The following is a 20740-nucleotide window of genomic DNA, read 5'->3' on the forward strand; positions in this document are numbered from 1 at the left end:
CCTAAACAGGCTAGGATCCATCATTTCTATTTCATGATTTAGATTCAACATTGAAATCAAAAGATGTATCTAGTGTCACATTATTTAAAGTTTAAATGACACAAGAATGTAGTATATACACTACTAGATACAAGAACTAAAATTTGAACCGTAGAATAAAAGTTTGTGTCAAGCTGAAAACCTTATTGATATTTAGATTCAGTTGATTAAGAGGAAATAACCAAACTAATTAAGCAGTTGTAAACACAGCAAAAATACCATCAAAGCCAAACAATTAAACTTGTAATTATAGTAGCAGTACACCCACAACCGTTCTCTGATTCTTTTTAGTTACTACTTCCAATGCTCAAGTGGACATAGGAAAATTCTGAATATAGAAGCATTATAGATTAAGGATACTATATTGCATGACTATAAGCTAACTAAAAACTAATTAGCATCATTATCAAGACTTGCAAGCTGCTCTATGTTCAATGGATAAATCTGGCTTTGGTCTCCACTGAAAGCCTTCCTTGCCATAATCACGTTCACTTTTTCTGTTGGGTGGAATGCGTCCCAGAACACATATTGCTCTCGGTTTGGACATGGTGTTTGGTATGGAAGACATGTTATCTGCCCTCTGTTTCGCCCAATGCCACAGCATCCACGATTTGTAACAGTTAATCCTAAAGAATACAAGTAATACAAATAAGTTAATATGATTTTGGTAAATAGCTAAGTTTCACCTAGAAAATAGCAGATGTGGGACTTAATACATCCCCCACAATACAAACTTATCCAATTCAATTCATATAATCCGGCATCACATAATATATCTCTATATCATTAGTTGATAGCATTTCACTAAGTGAAATACAAAAATGTTAAAAGGAATAAATAAATTTAAAAAAAAAAAAAAAGAGAGAGAGAAATAACTCGAGGGATTAAGGTAATTACCAATTTGGCTTGAACGACTTGTTTTTACATTTTTATTATTCAAATATATCCATTGAAAATACATACAGAGAAAATAGTAAAATAGGATAGGAAAAATATGATTAAATCATGCATCAAAGATCGTTTGGGTGTCAAATTATCAAATGCAGGTCCTTCATGTTTGGATTTGTTTATAAGTTAGTCCACAACATATTGATGACAACCCCTTTTATTTTCTAGAATAATTAACACCCATAAAGTCACAATTTTTATATAGATGTAAACAATGGTAGTAGAAAGTACGTACCATAAGATCTAGAATTGGTGAGGACATCTTCAAACATACTAGCAATGTCAACGTAAGTGAATTTGGATCCTGGCAGATTGGTACTGAGCTGATTGATCATTGTCTTCACATTTGCATTGAATGGTGCAACAAGCTGGTTGACTTCGTCTGAGCAACGTCCAGCTGGGTTTTGGGCCAAGATGCTGGGAATGCAGCCCATCAACCCAAGCCCAGCAATTACAAATTTCCGGGCTCCCAGATTGTATATTTTCTGTGTAAGTAATAAGTCACATTCACAAATGGATTTAGATTAATACCACTATCAATCAAGATACTCTTTCAGTCAATAAAAAAATAAAAAAAATAAAAAATCAAAACACTCTCTTAAGCCTTCAACAGCCAAATGTATTTAGGGTGGCCCATTTGCTAAAAATGAAAAAAATAATAATAATAATAAATAATAACAATTATACCTAAAATAAAGGTGAGACTTTAAAATTTTATGCATAAGCAAACAAGTAATTTAAGTTTCTAAGAAAGAAGAAGCTAAACTATAAGTAATAGGAATCGAGTTTCTAGTGATAGTCTAGTAGTAGTGACATTTTTTGTTGTGTCTTATTGTGGTTCCAATCTCATATTTCGCTCACTATCTACTTATAAAAAATTAAAAACTAATAGGAATCACCAAGCTTATGGGTGACCTAGTTTGGCAAGCCATGTAAAGCTAGACCAATTATGACACTATTCTAACCCATCTTATTTTTTATTTTATTTCTCTTTTTATTTTGAGTATCAAATGGTAAGGATGTGTCAAATAGAAGTACAAATGTTTGTTGAGGCTCCAATGGCTTAAAAAAGATCACAATTGTGTTGTTAAAGAATTATGGATGGAACATATATTGGTTAATTAACTCATATTTCGAAAGATTTGAAGCTCCAACTCTTTTAAAATATCCATATGTAAATGTGATTTATGGAGGATTACAACTATTAATTACAAAGCTTGTGGGTGTTTTTGTATAAGAAAATAATTGCAAACAATTTAAGTAAATCTTACAGTGAGTTGCTGGCTATATTGTGTGACCAAGAGATCAGCAAATTGCTGTCCATTGTACTGATTCCGGGTTGGGAAATTAGGCATAAGGTAATTATTTAGGTAGTCATTGCTGCCCATCCCAACAAAAAATATGCACTGTCCGATTGCCCGAGACACATCATCAGCCCCAAGATTGGCTGTTATTTGATCAAGGGTGGTCTGGAAGTTGCTGATCTGTTGATCAAACGGTATGCGACTCATCTGATGAAATAAATGCAAAAATTAGCTATTAAAAAAGAAAAATGCAAAGACCATTTCTTTCAATGGAAATGAGGGACCATTTTGATTTTTCATATTGCTTGTTGCTATTTAATGTCTACCATATACATAATAAGGCACTGTGAGTTTGCCATGCATTTATTAGTGCAATGGCAATATCACATGTAGGTTGGCTCTATTATATGGTTCAAGAATTGTGAAAAGTATAAGATAGATGTTCAAGATGGTAGTATAATTCTTCCTCAAAAAAAAAAGATGGTAGTATAATTGACAAACACATCAAATCCAGTAGTAAAATGTCCAAAAATAAATAAATTAAAGTATGCATGCAAAACATAGTGCCACATTGAATACAGAAAAACATGGTGCATACAAAGTTTCCGCCAGTGGCATCAAGGATTCCAGCTGCCGCAGAGGCATAGTTGACTCCATGAAGCATTTGTTCTCCTGAAGCTTGAGAGAATGAAGGAATCAAAGGAAGGCCAAGAAGCTCGGCTGCAAACATGTACAACACACCAACATTTGTGGTCAATATAGGAGGAAATGAAAAGGAAAAACATTTAGTAATATGCAATTAAAGAAAATACAGTTAACTATAAAACTCACAAAGAGGAGCAAATCAATATAATTAGTTTATTATCTTTTCCAAAGTAAAGGGAAAATGTAATTGGTTTCACAAAAGTTTTTTTTTTTGGTTTCCTTTTTTATTCACATAAGTCAAAAATTTGAGGGATGTACTGTCTTTTTTCCCCCTCTATGGAATATTATTCCAAAAGCCAAAATTGTCCCTTTAGTGCATGACACACAGAGTAGAGCTGTACTCAATAGCAACAAGTAAAAAAATAAATTAAGTAAATAATTTGTAGGTGAAAATAATCACATTTATAAAAGGGATAGGTTTGGTAGGTGCAAAGGAGACATTAACGAAGAGAGCATTTAAAAGTTAAGAACATAAAAAGAACCATGTGACATTAATTCTTCTAAATGCTTTCCTTTATAAAATTTGTTTAATTGGCATAAATTTCTTCTTCGTGGAATCTTCTTTGGCTGTCAACTATCTATTGGTCTTGACCAAAAGATTTATAGTTCAACTTCAAATAGTCTACTAGAGGTCTCACCCATGAGAAAATTTTGGGTTTGAAATTTGAATTCCTCACTCCTACTTGTTGTAAGGGAAAAAAACAATTTTGTATTTTTCTACTGGTCTAAAGAGAGAGAGAAAGATCCAAAGAAAAATTTAAGAACAATAAACCATATTAAATTGAACTAACAAACATTGATAGATTCCATGACATTGCTTCTTAGGCTTCATGTGATCCATGGCATCCTAAGTTGAAGTCTCTTAACCAGTATCTTAGGGTCCACATAAGATTCCTCAGGGTAATTAGTAACTACTCAGTGTGTGTGGACTGGAACAGGAGGACCACACTCACTCAGAATATTTAAGTGCTCTTGGACACCCAAAAGAAGTGAAGAAAGCTCTGGTTCAACATTATCTAAATTCATGACAAGATTTTACTTAGTATTGAAACACATTCAAAGGTGAGCTAAGGTTCAAAGTCAGCTAAATGCATGACAAGATTTCAGTTAGTATTTAAACACAAATTCAAAGGACAAACACACACATACACACACACACAGAGAGAGAGAGAGAGAGAGAGAGAGAGAGAGAGAGGGAGTACCTATTTCATCAACCATGGTATATCCATTGGAGAAACGACCAGTAGGGCCACCATCAAAATCAATGCCATAAGGGAAATAGTTGGCCTTAGCAAAAGATGGAAGATTGTTGTTATTGCCATTGTCAATGAGAGAGTCTCCAAATATGAACATGGCAGGAACCTTTGCACTACCTTGGCCTGAAACTGAACTCAACACCATGAAAAAAACAAGCAATGAACACAATAACAACCTAAACTTAGCCATGAATATAGTTTTTGTCTGTGTATCTGTGTATAACTAAAACTCTTTGTGAGAGACAGAGATAGAGAGTTTGTGAAAGTTGATAATTTTATGACTGAATGGGAAGATTTAATAGACATGGTAAGGTAGTAGTTGAAAAGGTAATAAATGCATTCATCCGTTCTCTTCACAGAAGTAATTACTACACACTCAGAAGCAACCAACTTGTGTGCAGGCATCTCTTCATTATTTACCTCTTGCCCTTTTAAACTTACTCTTTTTATTTGCGTAAAGTTTTTATATTTTTCCTTTTGCATTGAGATTTAAATTTTAGAGAGGGAGGGACAGGTCTAAAAAAGTAACAAGTTTTAAAAATTTAATCAATTCAAGTCCTTTGGATAGCATAGACTTCATATTTAACGTCTTTTCTTCTTTTAGTTTTTGGCAAACCAGCTAAGATCTAACTCATTAAGGCCAATAAGGCACTTAATGCCTTTGGTTGGTTCAGGCTTTTGCTTTTGTTTAGTATTCCAATGCATTGGATCCACGATACGTGTCTAAAAATAATTTCGTGTTAAGGCTAATACGATTGTTAATGTCTTGGTCGGTTTTGCTTTTCTCCAATGTTACAACTATAGGATACTAAACATACACAATACGAATCTAAAATTGATCATGTGACAATCCTGTATCACATCCAATGTATTAGAATATTGGACAGAAGCCACATCTTATACTAGTAGGATAACAGGGACAGAAACAAATGAAACGTTCTCATTTCTATGATCAGTGGCTTTTTTAGCGCAGACTTACATTAGCTTATAAGAATTAATTCATTTTAATTAATTACAAATTTAAGGATTATTAAATTTTAATCATATATACTATTATCAGTTTCATATTGATCATTTGGCGTCACCTACTATGGACAACTTAAAGCCCCAACTGCCATGTATGTTTTCCTCTCTTTAACTCTCTGCTTTGGTAGGGTCAGAATCACCATGTAAATTTCATGAGTAGAGATATTGCAGTAAATGCGTCTCTGTATTCAAAATACTTGGTCGAGAGTTCAATGTCAAACTTTAATTTAATAATAGAGCTTTGTTTATCATGTGTCCAAATATTGCTCTATAAATACAGGTTCAGTTTATCATCTAACTGAAGCGTTGATTACTTTATTACAATCAGAAACAAAAAAATTGTCACTGTACAATTGGGTGCAATAGGCAGTTAGTTACTATAGTTTCAGTACGGCTAGAATTAATATCTTCCTAAATTCTAAGTACTAGTAAAAAAAAGACTTCCAACTTTTATTGGATGCATCATATATGCAATATTTCCCTATTCAAAAGCCTTAACATTTTTTTTTTTAACCTTACAACAAATGGGAAGAGTGATTTGAAACTAAGTTCTTGTTGAAATAAAGTATTAACCAAATAATGTATTGGCCTACGCAAAATCTCAGTAACTCAGTGATAGTTATTGAATTCAATAAAATTAAGATTAATACAAAAGGGACATATCTTCGTGTTCAAGATCCTACAGCTGCCACATATGGTATTCACTGAACCAAGAGCTACCATAGATGATGAATACAAGTCAGAAAAAGACCAAAATCATTGAAATTGGAGAAAATTCTTTTTAAGACCCTTTGAAAACTACGTTTTAAATTGATAACCGCCAACAGCCAAAACCTTGGAAATCTATCTCTTGGGGTGTGAGTATTAGTTTGTGTAAGAAAGTCAACACGCCAAACTTGATGAAGAATAGCTGAATCTATAAGAGTCTCAGCCTAAAATTGAAAGTTGGGGTTTTAGGCCAAGACGAAAAGTGCAAAAGAAAGAAGCTGATTGGTTTCTATAGAATGCTATTTACCCGTGAGGCAGATATGAGAGATAACTCATTAATTTCTTTCATGCAAGTTGAATATCCTACTGCCAAATTTGATGTTCCCCATAAAATGTGTTGAACTGTGTGTAGTGAACAAGTTATTGACTCTATTTAATGGAAAAATTCGTGGCTTCAGGCTTTTGTGTTCGTGGAAGGCTACTACAGAAAATGGTCAGTTACGTGGTATTCAATGGGGATAGGTATCAACATGCATGACAAGTGTAGGTGAAGACTACTGAAGAGGGTTACTATTACTGCTACTTACTACTTAGCGTTGATCATGGCTTTGCCTCTTTGACTCGAAAAGTGAAATATAAAAGAATAGAACAGATAAAATTTTAATAGTGGAGTCTAGAGAATGCAATTTTTTAAAGGATAAATTCATATTTCTTCATTATTACTATTAAAAAGTTTTTATTTACCGACATCATGTTCCAGGCTTTCTTTGGAGGATATCTTGCCTTGATTCTTGATTGCATTGCTCCAAACTTGTAAAATGACAAGCTAAGATGCTATTACATTTCTCATCTTTCAACTTCTGACAATCACTTCTAACAATATCTACGCATTTATCATGAAGGCAAATCCACTTTCTAACGCACAAACTAAGGAATTAGTTATCTTATAACATCTAAATATCTCGTAATCACAATGTTTTATCTTCTTTAATTCTGTCTTCAAACGCAATCATGCATCTCGCAGAGATCAAACCTTGTTCTTTGCGGGCACTTAACCATTGAGAAAACGATCTGAATTCTCAGGCATATATCGAAAAATTAAAAGCTGCTGAGACATGGTGCAACAGAGCTGTAATAGCTCAAATGGGTAGTACATAAAATAAGTCATTATTTCTAAGTATTACATCTAGTTACCGTTGCCAATTACAGATGGTCTTTGGCAGTAGCATCACATGAATCGCAAATAAATAATATATATGAATCACAGGAAACTCAAAAAAGTTAATTTACAATAGAGCACACTAGAGCAACCACGATATAGGAGATTCACGGCTTCCACAATTTCATAGTGCAGTCTTGACTGCATGTAGCAACAAGATTCCTGTGTGGATGATGAGTGACGCAAGTTACACCCTTTTCATGGACCTGCAAAGTGCCCAAAAAAAAAAATCATATTATACGGTAGACCTTTCATTTGCTTGTACGCTTATACAAACAACAAATAAATGCATGCACATAGAACCCCAAAGGTTTCAGCCCATACAATACAATGACAAAAACATGAGTCCAAGCCTGCATGCATAGCTTCAAAACTGAATGGATTGTGATTCAAGTCACATTTGGGGTAAAAGGACTACAGGTGCTAGTTGTAAAGTATTCACTTGGTGAACACAAGTCAATTACAGATTATAACAGAATGAGAATGACGGAAAAGAATACATGTGGCCGATCCTAACTAGTCTGTTAAGCTTCCTTAGCCAACCCAAAAATTTTGGGACTAAGGATTGATTGTTGTAAATAACTGTTATGATTCTCAAACTTTATGGTAGATGAATCATTGTGCACCCTACAGCAATACAGTAACATATTATATACAAGCTTTTGAACTTGTCACCCCATATATGCGCCCAAGTAAATGTGATACTGAAAGCATACCTTCATCAGATGGTCCAATTTACCAGATTGATAGCTGAAACAGTACATATTCCTGCATATAATTCATGGATTACATAGCTGAAAATAAAATCATAAAAAGTGCTCGAGCTAAAGAAACAAAAACAGGAACAAGAACAGTTAACATAATGTTCCACTTCGACTTCTGCAAAAACTCATAGCACATAAAGCTTAATCCTTACAAAAGCAGGAAAAAGTTTTTATAGTTTATGCTTAAAAAGTCATCAAAATACCTGTCTTCACCAACACAGTAAATCCAGTCCCCTTTTGGTGACACACAGGACGCAACAAAGTCTCCACCTTCTCTTTTACCAGATGAGAAGCTCTTTACAACCTACAACAAAATCATGCAGAAGAATTATAATAAATATGTATTATTTTTTTAAAAAGTCAGTGCAATTTCCAGTATTAGAATACATTGGGGAAAACCGTTCTATGCTTCTATTAAGAATAAGTACCTGCCCTTGAAGTGTCATAATATATATAGACGATGTCTCATTACATACAATAATGTGATCAGTGTTTTTGGGGAAAAGATGAACAGAATTCACAGAAGCATCACCTCCCTAACAGCAAAACCAAAAGGCAGCAGTTAGGCACAAGAATAGTAAAGTGATTGAACTTTTAAAGCAAATTGACATAGTAAAATTGCTTTAAACCATGAGAAAGACATATTTTAGTACCCGTAAGGGAGGCGGTGGCTTAAATGTTTGCAGACAGTCCGTAGTCTTCATATCCCAGACCTACACAAAACAAAACTTAATCTACTATGCGCTCAGGAGAACAGAAAAACCTTACAAGGGAAAGATTTGTTCAGCCATAAATACATTACCAAGCAACTTACCTTTACTGTGCAATCACTAGATGCAGTGATAACACGATTTCCATCAGTTGTAAAAATAGCATCATTGACGCAAGATGAATGGCCACGGAATTCTTTCAACATCTTCCCAGATTTCAAGCCATGGATTCTATATAAACAATACCTCAATTTCAATTTAATGTTTGAATAAGATTTATTATAAGAAAAGAAGATACAACTTAAGTATACAAATACAAAAGGTTACGCTGACAAGTTACAATACAAAAATTAGTTCAAAAAAATCCTAAAAGTAAAGGGCATACCATCCAAAGCAGTTACCATATCAAAAAGCATTATGAGATAAGTTTTAGTTAATTCTGTGAGATTAGATAGAACCAAACCCAAGTCACTGGATTTTCCTACACACCCTACATACTACAAACCAGATCATGCATCCCAATTCATGGTACTTCCACATTCCAATTTGTCAAAATTGGGGATCCCAACATACTCTGTTAATAATAATTGAATAATTTGAGGGAAGTTTGGCTAAAATCTTATGAAAGAAATTAGATATATGGAGAAGGTGAAGAAAAATGTGTAGAGAGATTTTTTTTTTTTTTTTAATAAGTGACGTAAAATTTCATTGATATCAAAAAGTAGAGTCACCCAAGTATTACAGGGAGAATACTTATGAGCTTATGCCATATGACATTTGAACACATCCAAAAACCAGTCCACAAATATAGAAAGTAGACATACAAGAGTAATTTGCTGCCCATTGGACATATAAATTTATGTACCCAGCTCCTACAAGTCCTCTCTTTTTAATTTTATTTTTTCTCATTGGTAAGTTATACACGCACTTAGTGAATATTGAACCCAAGACCTCACCCTGCTTCCCGTCATTATGGGAGAATAAAGTGCCAGCTCATTGGCCCTACCAATCCTCTAAATAATTGCATTAACTATCACTTGAGTCTTAAGAGAGGACACAAGTATGTGGAACCCTACTTGCAGCCCAAAAAAAACCTCCCAGGCCACTAGCTCCCTCAGCCCTCTATAAACTCCCTACTAGGAATGCTTCTCTCCTATTCAAGGTCATCCAAAAACCATATTGCACTTCATTAAACAGTTCATAACCACACAGTAACACAGCTATGGGGCAACTGCCAAAAATGAAAACCAATTGAAAAGAGACATAAAATAACAGAGATAACACATAAAGATAGTATCACATACTACAAGTTAACATGCAAAACTATAAATGTGCCACAATAGAAAACATGAGCAGCTATGGTAACAGTTTTTGTTTTCTATTTTCAAAAACTTGTTTTGGGAATATAAAGAAAAAACAATTTTCTTGTATTTTTGAAATCAAAAACAGTTTGGTTAGTTGAAATTAAAAATATATATATATACTTTTTTGAGAAAAAAATAGAAAATACTAAAATATGTTGTTACTAGGATTTGAACTCTAATGCTAACTCATTAAATGAGATAAATTCATTAAATTAAATACATGTTTTCATTGACTTTTAAAAATTAGAAACTGAAAACAGCATTTTGCATGTTTTCAGTTTCCTTCACATATTGAGTTTTGAGAATAATTTTTGTTTTCTGTCCATTTTGGATTGCCAAACAAGTTTTTTAGTCTCAAAAATAGAAAAAAAAATTTGAAAACAAAAAATAAGGGGAAAAAACAGTTACCAAACATTCCCTAAACGTGCCACAATAGAAAACATGAGCAAAAAAAAAAAAAAACCATGAACCTTGCAGTGTTGTCAAAAGATGTACTTAGTAACTGGCTTCCATCCCGAGAGAAGACAATACTTGTGACACATCCAGAATGTGCATGTTCAAGACGACGCAAGCATTGGCCAGTTCTTATACGCCAAACCTACACCCAAAAAAAACCCAACAAATTAAATGGAGTTAAGAAGTTCATTAAACTTTTAGATTTGAACAAGTAAATGGGAAAATTTATAAATATAAACCAGGCTGGACCATATTTACAATCTGAATGGTTGTCGGCTCACTTTATAAGCTTTTTACTTTTTAAATGATAAACTTGCTAGTTCAGTATAGTTCAAATTATTTTCATAATTTTCATTGACAGCCTGAATCATGAATAGCTTTATAAAAGGCCATTAAAAAAAGGCTTTTTGTTTTTAAAGGCAACTTCTTTTTTGGATAAGTAAAAGAAATTGTTTTTAAAGACAACTTGCTAGCCATATAGATTTTTTATATGATATATAGAGACACTGGACGCTTAATATTCAGGTTAGTCCATACAAAATATATATGTTGCTCACAAGTCAACGTCATGAATTCACCATTTAAGAAAGTACGAATAAATACTTGCAAAGTGTTGCTGGATAACATTTAGAGAACTATAACAAATCATAAACCAGAGTACACAAGTAATAAGGTCCACTCGAAAGAAATCAATTTGTACATCAACCATGCACACATATCATGCATCTTACATTTAAGGAGATAAGTAGAAGAAAGATTCACCCTTAATTTAAAGAAACACAAATTGAACTTACTTTTATCTTTCCTTCTTTTGACCCAGTTGCAAGCATCTCAGAATCTCTGCTAAAATCAGCACAAAACACTGGATCCTCATGCATCATGAACCTTTCCTGCAGAAGATTATAGGTGTCAGTAACAAACGATGACAGGGAAACTACAAGGAAATTACCAAAATCTACATATCAAAACATAGTATTTACTGTCATAATGATCAGTCATCTTTACATGTTAGCATAGCATTGTCAAAGGATAAATATTTTACATACTTGATGCAGTACAAAATCAAAAAAAAAATATATTAACTAATTAATTAAAGGGTTGCCGGTTACTGTTCACACAATATTGTTGCTGCCTCACTTGTAGAACAAACAGTATCCTTTTTTTTTTTTGATAAGTAAGAACAAACAGTATCCTTTGTTTCAATAAATGATTTTATTCATCAAAAGAAAAAGAAAAGGAAAAGAAAAACAATAGCCAAGCAGCCTAAACATAATATAATGTATATATGTTACATTCAAGCACAGGAAATAACATTCATAACTACCATATGAAGATGAGAAATATAAAATAAAAATAACCATGGCTAAACTACATCTGTGGTCCATAAAATATAGGGTAGGTTCCAATTCAATCCCAATATTCTAATATTTCCAATTTTGTCCCTAAAATTTTAATTTGGAACGCCCATGGTTTGGAAGGGAAATTTAACAAAGCTATCATGTTCTGATGACCAATGTAATATGATAGATAGAATGAACAGTTATTAAAAAGGGAAATATAAAAATTAACTGTAAGAGCTTTTAAAAATATGCTTCTTATTTTTATGCTTCCTTTTTTCTTTTCAGCAAGTAGCACATTATGATAGCCAACCCCAAAATGCTCAGATCAAACAACTACCAGCCACATTTATATTCTACACAAAATCAATGAATGGTTTTCTAACAGATAGAAAATGAAAATCATGCACTAGTTCCTAGAATTTAGCAAAATTATATATATGTCTACTCACATCAGCCTGGTACTGAAGATCCTTCTTGAGCTTCCCACTGATGTAATCCCAGACCTGAAAGCGATCATATGTCAGAACATTCAAATTTGACAAACTTTTGACAAAATGAGCAGTATCATGATTATATAGACCTCAACAAAGCCATCAACAGAGCAAGAGACAAGAAACTGTCCATCTGGTGAGAATTGAGCAGATTCTGGGTAATTTTTTGTCCCAAACTGCAAAACACACCACCAAACACATCAGATCATAAGTTTAAGACTACCAACTCAAAATTATATAGACTAGAAACAAAATACAACAATAAAAACCAAGCATTGGTCCCAAAAGTTTGGGGTTGGCTAGACTTGAAATAAAATGCAAAACAAATATAGACATAGAAACTATTTTCTAATAAATTATGTAAAAAGCACAGTACAAGACCACAAATATGTTATAAAAATAATTGAATAAGCAGAAAATGCTGCAACCCTAGAAGTTCTCCAAGAAAAAAGGAAAAACAAATAGTAATAACAAGAAGAAAAAAGTTGGCTCCCAAGATAACTGTCCAAAAATAAAGCAAAGGGAGTGAGGAAGCAGATGCTCACAATTAACCATTAAATCTCAAGAGACTAAAATCCCTAACTGTCATGCTCTATATGAGATGATGCTTAAATTATAAAGCAAGGCACACCTTATCATAATATCAATTATATGCCACCTCTCTTGGTCTTTCACAGTTTTTTTAAGGGAAAAGCTAAAGCTACTACCAATTTTGCAACAAAAGGCTTGCAAACTAACATGCAGTGAATTTGATTTGTACTGCATCAGCCACAAAATAAATAAATTTCTTAATTACTTTTTTGTTTTGTACTTTAAAAGTTAACAAATCAACTTATAAGGTCTATGTAGTAAAAGTTGCAGGATCTGTAGCATTACTCTTTGTTTAACTGGTGAAGATACATATAATTAATTTATCATCCTCTGGGTGTTCAAGTGAAGACTGGGATTTTACTTCAATCTCGAACAAAATTAGGAATTTAATACTGCCACACACACTTGGTACAGCTGTCAACCTCTTTTAGCACACGAGAAATGTAGTCTTGTCAATCTGTGTGTTTCAATAGTACTATTTTTATCTATGTAGCACGGGTGCGTTTCGGGACTCGGGTGCGGGTGCGGGACTCGGCAATTTTTGAAAAAGGTGGGTGCGGGTGCGGCGGGACTCGGCGATTAAAAAATTATTAAAAATATTTTTATTTATATTTTTAATATATTGCTAAGTATACTTTTTCACATTATACAAACATATACCAAATTTAAGAGCAATAGACAATAGACAATAGTGTTGATACCTGAGTTAAGAATGCGTGAGAGAGAGCTGAAGAAAGAATGAGCTCAATAACAGAGTCACAGCAAGCAGCCAAGCAGAGACAGAGGCAGAGATCAGAGCACAGAGAGAGTGAGAGACGAGTGAGACGGAATGAGAGAGAGGCAGAGAACTAATGAGAGTGAGAGACGAGTGAGAGTGAGAGACAGTGCGTTCTGTGCTTTTTTTTTTTTTAAATTTCGGCCGTATCGGCCGTTTCGGCCGATATCTTCCGATACGGCCAATACGGCCCGAGTCGGAGCCGCTTCGGCAAGATTCGGCGCCACGTCGACGCGAGTCGGCGCGATTCGGCTAAAAAATCTAAAACGCCACGTGGCATGACGCGGTCAGACGCGGCCGGACGCGCGGGCAGCGGCATCCCTCGCGTGTCGCCACGTCCCACCGAGTCCGACGCGGGTGCGGCACCTCTGGTGCCGCGTCTGTGCTTCATAGATTTTTATCAAAGAAAAAGTGGTGTTAAAAAATAAAATACAATCTCAATAACAACTACAGAGTAAAAAAGAAGATTACCAAACTCAAAAAAAATAAGTTGTTGTAAAAAGGGCAAAATGAGCAATTTACGACAATTCAGAGTAACAAAATTTGGAACTTACCATCATAAAGGAGAAAAGCCAAATAAAACATTTTTCTACTAAAATTATGATATAGTCCACTCAAAAATTATGATACGATAACAACAAAGATTGCACTCTCTAAAGTATCAACCAGAAAATGCAACAAACAATCAAATAAAATCCATTTGCAAGATCCATTCAGTGAAGCCGTCATTCCCCACAAGCAAGAATATAACAAAAATTAACATTGCAAATTATAAATTAGAAACCTAATAAAACACCATCAACAAAAAAAAAATAAAAAAAATAAAAATTAACATACAATTTAAACATTTGTAAACTAATAAAAGTTCACCTAAATTACATATCAAAAAAATAAAATAAAAGAGCACCTAAAATTGTTTCGAACAAAGACATATACACCTCACCTTCATTGTGTGTGCAAGAGTAGTTGGATACATGTCATCCACATCTTGTTTCATAGCAGCAGTTCCTCGAAATAAGTCGAACTGTGTTCCTGGAGGAAGTAATCCTGAAAGAGAGAGATGGAGATGCTTTGCTAAGATCTAGCTTTTGGGCATACGTGTTTCAATGAAAACGATGCACTTGTGGTCCCCAAACATAGGTAGGCAAAAATAAAGCATTTCAAATTGAAAATCCAATCATTGTAGTCAGAGGTGAGCTGGGTGCTCGCCTAGGCGCCCAGGCAGGGTGAGGCGCCACTAAGGCGCCTTCAAGGCTCTAAGGCAAGGCGCCTTTAGAGCCAGGCGAGCAAGGCAACCGCCTTAAGTCATGAAAAAGGCACTGAGGCGAGACTCAAAAGTTTTTTTTTAAATTGAAATTTTTTTTTTTTAATATAAGTTTGTTATGAAACCTACTGTTAGATTATTAATTTAAAAAGGCATAATATTAAACATATTGATATTTAACTTAATTTACAAAAATTTGTTGTAAAACTTATTATTATGTAGAAGCCTGTTGCAAAATCAACTGATTTGAGCCTAAACCATGTTAATCCTATTTGAAATAATTTGATAGACCTAATTTCTTCATGCAACACATTGAATAACACTTCATTATAATATTTTAATACACTAGGTACATATGATTTAAGTTCTATATGTATAATGAATATGTTAAGAATTTGGTGTCTCGCTTTGCTAGGGCTAGCACCTTTTTGTTGCCTCATGCCTCAGGCAATACAAGGCCTTGGCGCCTTAAGGTCGCTATTCGCCTTTGACCACCTTGGATCCAATTATCTAAGATATAAAAACTGCACTACACATAATTACATAAAATGAAGCAAGAATTAAATACTGTTATTGCAACTTGAATTGTAGGGTGCAAATAATCATCCAGTTCTTGTGCCCAACAAATGGATAACAAGATTTGAAGTTTTTTTTATAAGCGGTAACAAGATATAAAGTTTATATCAAAACAAGAGAGAGAGAGATGTAGAAATTCAAATATCACATTCACAAGAACCCAACTAATCAAAGTTTCCTCCAATTTTTTTACCCAATTAAAAAAATAAATATAAAAACCTTAAATATATCATGACATTTTATGCAAATCTTAACCTTGGTTCTGCTGCCACTTCAGAGCCTGGCCAATTAGAACCATTAATCGTGAAGGTGGGACCACAGTAACTTCAGCAGCAAGAGCTGAAAACACAAAAGAGAAGAACATTCATTGATATCCAAAAAAATAATAATAAACAGAGAAACAGGGATTTAAAGTTCATAAACATGCAATGCCTAAACCCACGTATTTCGGTTTATATCAATGATCACTATATAATCAGGGTAATGGAGATTATAAGGGTCATTATTGTGCCTAGTCATATTATAAACTTTGTAACTGCTAAAATTTTAATTGTAAAAATAATGTTCAAGAGAAGAATATTTCTCATTCGTACATAAGATTGATTGAACTCCATACCAAATTGAATGTTAATTTTTTTTCTTAATAAACATTTTATATTTGTTTTGCAATTAATATTCCCTTCCACAATAATTGTAACATTAATTAATATACATCCACTGTACTAAGGTTGCACCTATTTTTAATTATCAAGGAAATATCAGTTCATTTTCAATTAAGACAAAAATTAAAGTGAAAGCACTGTTCACAACTTCTACGTGATTGGAAATCTTCAGTCATATCTAACGACCACCAAAGAAATAGAGGAGTACCTTGAGCAATTTGTGCACGCCGTTTTTCTTTTGTTGAATCTTGGTAAGCCTGCCAGATAATACATTATAAGATGTGCAATACAAAAACACATCCATAGAACTTAAATCACCCCAAAGTCCTGTCAATAACTAATCAAAGATAACAATGAAAACCTTTTTCTCAATTCATAGATTGGCATTCTCTTTCTAGGCAGTCCCACATAGAACGTGATAAAAGCCAATGCAGGCCATCAAGACAACAAATGAGAAGAGTACATATAAGGCACAGATTTCTTGGTCCAAGCAGCAGAATGTGGTACACCAATATTTCACCTCCAACATACTTTGATGGGATGATGAAGAAGCATGTGTATAGAATCATAAGGAATAAATATGAAAGTCACTTTTTTTCTCCATTTCCTAAATAGCCACATAATGTGAGTGAGGTGAACAATCAAAACTACTTGAAATTTTATTTGACATCATGATGAAATATATATATATATATATGGGATACAAAATGATTTTTTTTTTTTGGTTACCAAAGAAATTTTGTTAAACAAGTGTTGAAATTACATAAAGCTTATAAGGTAAATCATCTGATCAAAAGCATGTAAGGGTTCTGCTAAATAACTACATCAAATACTACTAAGTAGCCATATAAGATACATAAATTTCATGGTTAAATATAACTTTCACAGCTAAAGATCTACTTCCTGTTAAATGTAACACTCTTTGAATATAAGAGTCTCACTATTCACTAGATATTCTATAGATTTGTGACATTCTTGATGTTGCTTTCCAATGGACTCCTAGTAATCTAATTCTTTTTTCTCCCATTTTATGGGAAATGTAATAACATTACTACAGAAGATAGTAATGAAATTCAATAAGGAAGTTCTCCAAAGGAAGATATTCAAAACCAACACAACCATAATAACAATAACATAAAAGACTTTCATGACATGAAAGATGCAAATGAACAGCACATCAAACAACCACATTAGTACTAGCTACTAACCTCATTCGCATCAAAGTAAGTTCTAACTAGGAGATGCTCAAGTCGCAAATATCTTTCAGGCTGCTCTTGCTTCATGACACCCATTGCCTGAGTTTGCCTTAAAATAGCACGTGCAGTATCCAATTCTCGAAGTTCAATCATTTCTAATACAATCTGCAAAATTCACAAAAACAGCAAAATCACAATGTGTCTACTAAAATTACCTCAAAGTTAAGCTAAACAGTCTATATATTTCATACTAATCTGCAACAAGAGCATGAAATTAACCTGGAAGAGATAATTTTGGGATCAGTCTAACATACAGGTCCAAACACAGATGGAACTGTTTCGACCCAAAGCCAACCCAACTTGAAAAATCATATTTTAAGAGCATCCAGAAAGTCCTACAAGGATAGAGAAGAGCCAAATCTGAGAGTACGGCATCCATGGAAACGGAAATCACAGAAACAGCAACTTGTGTTTATGAAAACAAGTTCCATCCCCTAATATACTACTTTCTTCTCTCCCTCTCTATAAACCAGATCATATGGTAAATCTGCCTTACAATCTACACTGCACCTGCCTCTTCCAAACCTATTTTGACAATAACCTATCAACACAAAGACTAATCTTGCATCACTCAAGATATTCCTGTAGAGAGGAATTCCACAACTTTAGCAACCAAGGAATGTAATAGAAAATGATCCACAGCCTCTCCAACTGTTTTATAAATACAACACTACCAGCGATGAATGAACCCTCTGACAGATGTTCAAAGAATTCTCCACAGGACGCACTTCAACTTCAACCAAAAGATGCAACCCCAAGTAAACATGAAAAGGCCAAGGTAAAGAAAACCACTAAATTCCCTTGGAACCCAATAAGACAACCTCAAACTTCTGGCTTCAGCTTGGTAATTAACAAGTCATATCCTTGCCCACCGGATAAGTATCTACTAATAAAAATGATCAAAGAATCAAAAGCTATGATGCATGAATTTGGGGGAGGATGGAAGTTGGGCCGAGTCTTTCCATTTTTGCCCAAGAATTTTGTGCATAATTTAGGCTACTTTTTGTTCATTATTGCGTGCATGAAGCATTCTATTTACTTAATAAAATACCATTACTTATCCCAAAAAAAATCTCAAAACAAAAGATTCTTATTGAAACAACATATTCTTATTAGAACTTGCTTTATTTTTTGATAAATCAAACCCAATAATAATCTAACCATGTTAACAATGATTATTCGGGTATCCTTTTCTTGGGCACACTAATTAGTCATTCTCTAATCATAAATTCTATTGGAGTAAAATTACATGACCATTGTAAAATTCAAAAAACCTATTAAAAAAAGGCATTAACATGACATAAAAATCAACAAACCACAATGTCAAATAATAACGAAACAATAAAGATTGCAACAGTGAGTGACATTCTATTTACCTGCTCATACAAATCCTCCAATTTATTCCTGGGAAGCTTAAGCTGAGACACTTGAGGCAGTATTGCGTCCCACCTCCCACTATTAATATCAGCAATAAACGTCTCCACACTGTCCACAGTATTCAAAGAAACCTGGCACTCGCTCTGTAACGTCTGGAACGTTTGGTGCAAAGAATTCTCTTTGCAAAATTGGAGCACAATCTTGATCACGCTGAAAAGAAAACAACAAAAAAAAATTACAACACCACATCAACATCTCGTGTAGCTAAAACACTAATAACATCTCGTGTAGATTGATTGGTCTCGACTCGAGTATGGGGGTCATACAAATTGTAATACACTAATACATATCACAAATTCACTTCTTTTTGTGTATAATTTTGAGTAATTCTTTTGATAAAATTTTCTTACTTGTCAAAAAAAGTAAAATTTAAACAAACCAAAACTTTTACTCTATATGTGAATCAAATCAATGTTACATACATACATATATACACACAAATTGAGCAATAAGGTTAATAGGTTCTATAATTACACATACTTAGCTTAAATACTAGATTATACAGTGGGCAAGAACTTAAGTTAATGAAAAATGCGAAAAAAAATCTGTTTCTACGAAGAAAAAAGCTCTGCGGAATTATTTTCTGCGGAACCAAACAGAGACCGAAATCAACTTCTCCTAAAAAGCTGTTTGGTTGCTAATAAAAGCAAGAAGGAAAATCAAAAAGTAGAAAAAACTTACTCTCGAGCTTCGATTTCGAGGAACGACATTGTTCTCTGCGAGTGTTGAAGAACGAAATTTCGAAGTTAGAGAGAGAGAGTTTAGGGTTTGAATGTTTGATTTTAGCAGAGTGACTATCGGAGTGGAGGGTGGAAGATTATATTATAGGTGACCTGAAGTGACTTGGGGCCCAAATTTTGGCCCGGCTTGCATCCACGATATGTCGGTTTAATAATTATAAACGAGAAAACGACATGCCGTTTGTGTAATTTCTATTTTAAGGTTGTATTATTAGACAATTGATTATTAGTGGTAACCTTCTTTTTAGTTTTTACCCCCCCCCCCCCCCAAAAAAAAAAAGTCGGTAATCTTCTACATATACTTAATAATTAATTAATGAATATTATTCAAGAAAATTTCAAATTAGAGAATTTGTAGAAGAAAAAAAACTACCTAAATTAATTGGGATTTTTTTATTGAATATCAATTTAATTAGAATTTGTTTAATGTTGGATTGCTTTATTGAAAAGAAAATGATCTCTATGAGTTATATATATATAAATTGAGAGTTGGGTAGAGAAAATTTGAACCACAAACATTTTCATGGAAATATCAGGAGTTGCCAATTCGGGTAAATTTCTTCACGAGTTTTTTTTTTTAAAGAATCCTTGGAGAGTTCTTATTAGTTTAATTTTAAATTAACACAATTTGATACTATTTGTAACTTTTTTTTTATTGGATACTATTTGTAACTTTGAAAACTAAATTAAGAATAATATATATATGAGAATGGTGATATGAGAAATAGCAATATTAGAAAAAAGTCAACAACACACATCAAATACTTTCCTTTATAAGTAATAAGTGGTCTTCCAAAGGTTTATCTAATTTTGATACAACCCAACGAATTCTTAATTACATATATAGTCTCATTCTAATTTTGGTCTATCCAATACTAAAATGCTAGTCTTACCCATGTTTAGGACATTTTGAGAATATAAACGTTTTCAAAAATCTAAAATAGCCATTATGATTTGACTACATGGAAGTAAATTTTATTTCCCACCAACTATAACTGATGGCATGGTACCTCTCTTCCTTACCTTTATTAAGTATGATCCTTATCATTATTCATTATTATTGTTTTATTTTTGTGCGAATCACTTTAAAATTTCAATCCCTTGTAGCT

The 20740-nt window shown here is 33.4% G+C and overlaps 2 protein-coding genes across 3 annotated transcripts; both read right to left on the reverse strand.

Annotated features, from left to right (window-relative positions):
- Nucleotides 1-242: 242 nt before the first annotated feature.
- Nucleotides 243-4523, reverse strand: LOC115962055 (GDSL esterase/lipase At1g71691). The gene is made up of 5 exons (XM_031080923.1): nucleotides 4199-4523; nucleotides 2890-3011; nucleotides 2259-2498; nucleotides 1223-1472; nucleotides 243-665 (listed from the first exon to the last, which is right to left on the reverse strand). The coding sequence occupies exons 1-5, from the start codon at nucleotides 4440-4442 to the stop codon at nucleotides 430-432; spliced, it is 1092 nt and encodes a 363-aa protein (XP_030936783.1). The 5' UTR covers nucleotides 4443-4523; the 3' UTR covers nucleotides 243-429.
- Nucleotides 4524-7095: 2572 nt separating this feature from the next.
- On the reverse strand, nucleotides 7096-19726 carry LOC115960488 (suppressor of mec-8 and unc-52 protein homolog 1). 2 transcript variants are annotated; one of them, XM_031079418.1, is made up of 16 exons: nucleotides 19573-19726; nucleotides 18831-19041; nucleotides 17407-17559; nucleotides 16407-16455; nucleotides 15792-15875; nucleotides 14640-14743; nucleotides 12420-12506; nucleotides 12289-12342; nucleotides 11294-11389; nucleotides 10514-10641; nucleotides 8784-8910; nucleotides 8623-8682; nucleotides 8398-8505; nucleotides 8173-8273; nucleotides 7922-7973; nucleotides 7096-7411 (listed from the first exon to the last, which is right to left on the reverse strand). In XM_031079418.1, the coding sequence occupies exons 1-16, from the start codon at nucleotides 19599-19601 to the stop codon at nucleotides 7313-7315; spliced, it is 1542 nt and encodes a 513-aa protein (XP_030935278.1). In that variant the 5' UTR covers nucleotides 19602-19726; the 3' UTR covers nucleotides 7096-7312. The 2 variants fall into 2 exon arrangements, with proteins under 2 accessions (XP_030935278.1, XP_030935279.1); XM_031079419.1 differs by lacking the exon at nucleotides 19573-19726 and adding an exon at nucleotides 17674-17789 and having other exon boundaries at nucleotides 18831-18918.
- Nucleotides 19727-20740: the final 1014 nt, after the last annotated feature.

This window comes from Quercus lobata, chromosome 9 (genome assembly GCF_001633185.2).
Source record: "Quercus lobata isolate SW786 chromosome 9, ValleyOak3.0 Primary Assembly, whole genome shotgun sequence".
NCBI classification, from domain to species: domain Eukaryota; kingdom Viridiplantae; phylum Streptophyta; class Magnoliopsida; order Fagales; family Fagaceae; genus Quercus; species Quercus lobata.

Excerpts from the sequence above, each read along its gene's own strand:
- LOC115962055 (XM_031080923.1), bottom strand. The coding sequence starts at position 4,442 with ATGGCTAAGTTTAGGTTGTTATTGTGTTCATTGCTTGTTTTTTTCATG. Across the intron at positions 1,473-2,258 it reads AATATAGCCAGCAACTCACT|AAAATATACAATCTGGGAGC; the intron begins GTAAGATTTACT and ends TTACTTACACAG. Across the intron at positions 666-1,222 it reads CACCAATTCTAGATCTTATG|GATTAACTGTTACAAATCGT; the intron begins GTACGTACTTTC and ends TGTATTCTTTAG.
- LOC115960488 (XM_031079418.1), bottom strand. The coding sequence starts at position 19,601 with ATGTCGTTCCTCGAAATCGAAGCTCGAGA. Across the intron at positions 8,506-8,622 it reads AGCCACCGCCTCCCTTACGG|GGAGGTGATGCTTCTGTGAA; the intron begins GTACTAAAATAT and ends TTTTGCTGTTAG. Across the intron at positions 8,274-8,397 it reads TTATGACACTTCAAGGGCAG|GTTGTAAAGAGCTTCTCATC; the intron begins GTACTTATTCTT and ends ATTTTGTTGTAG.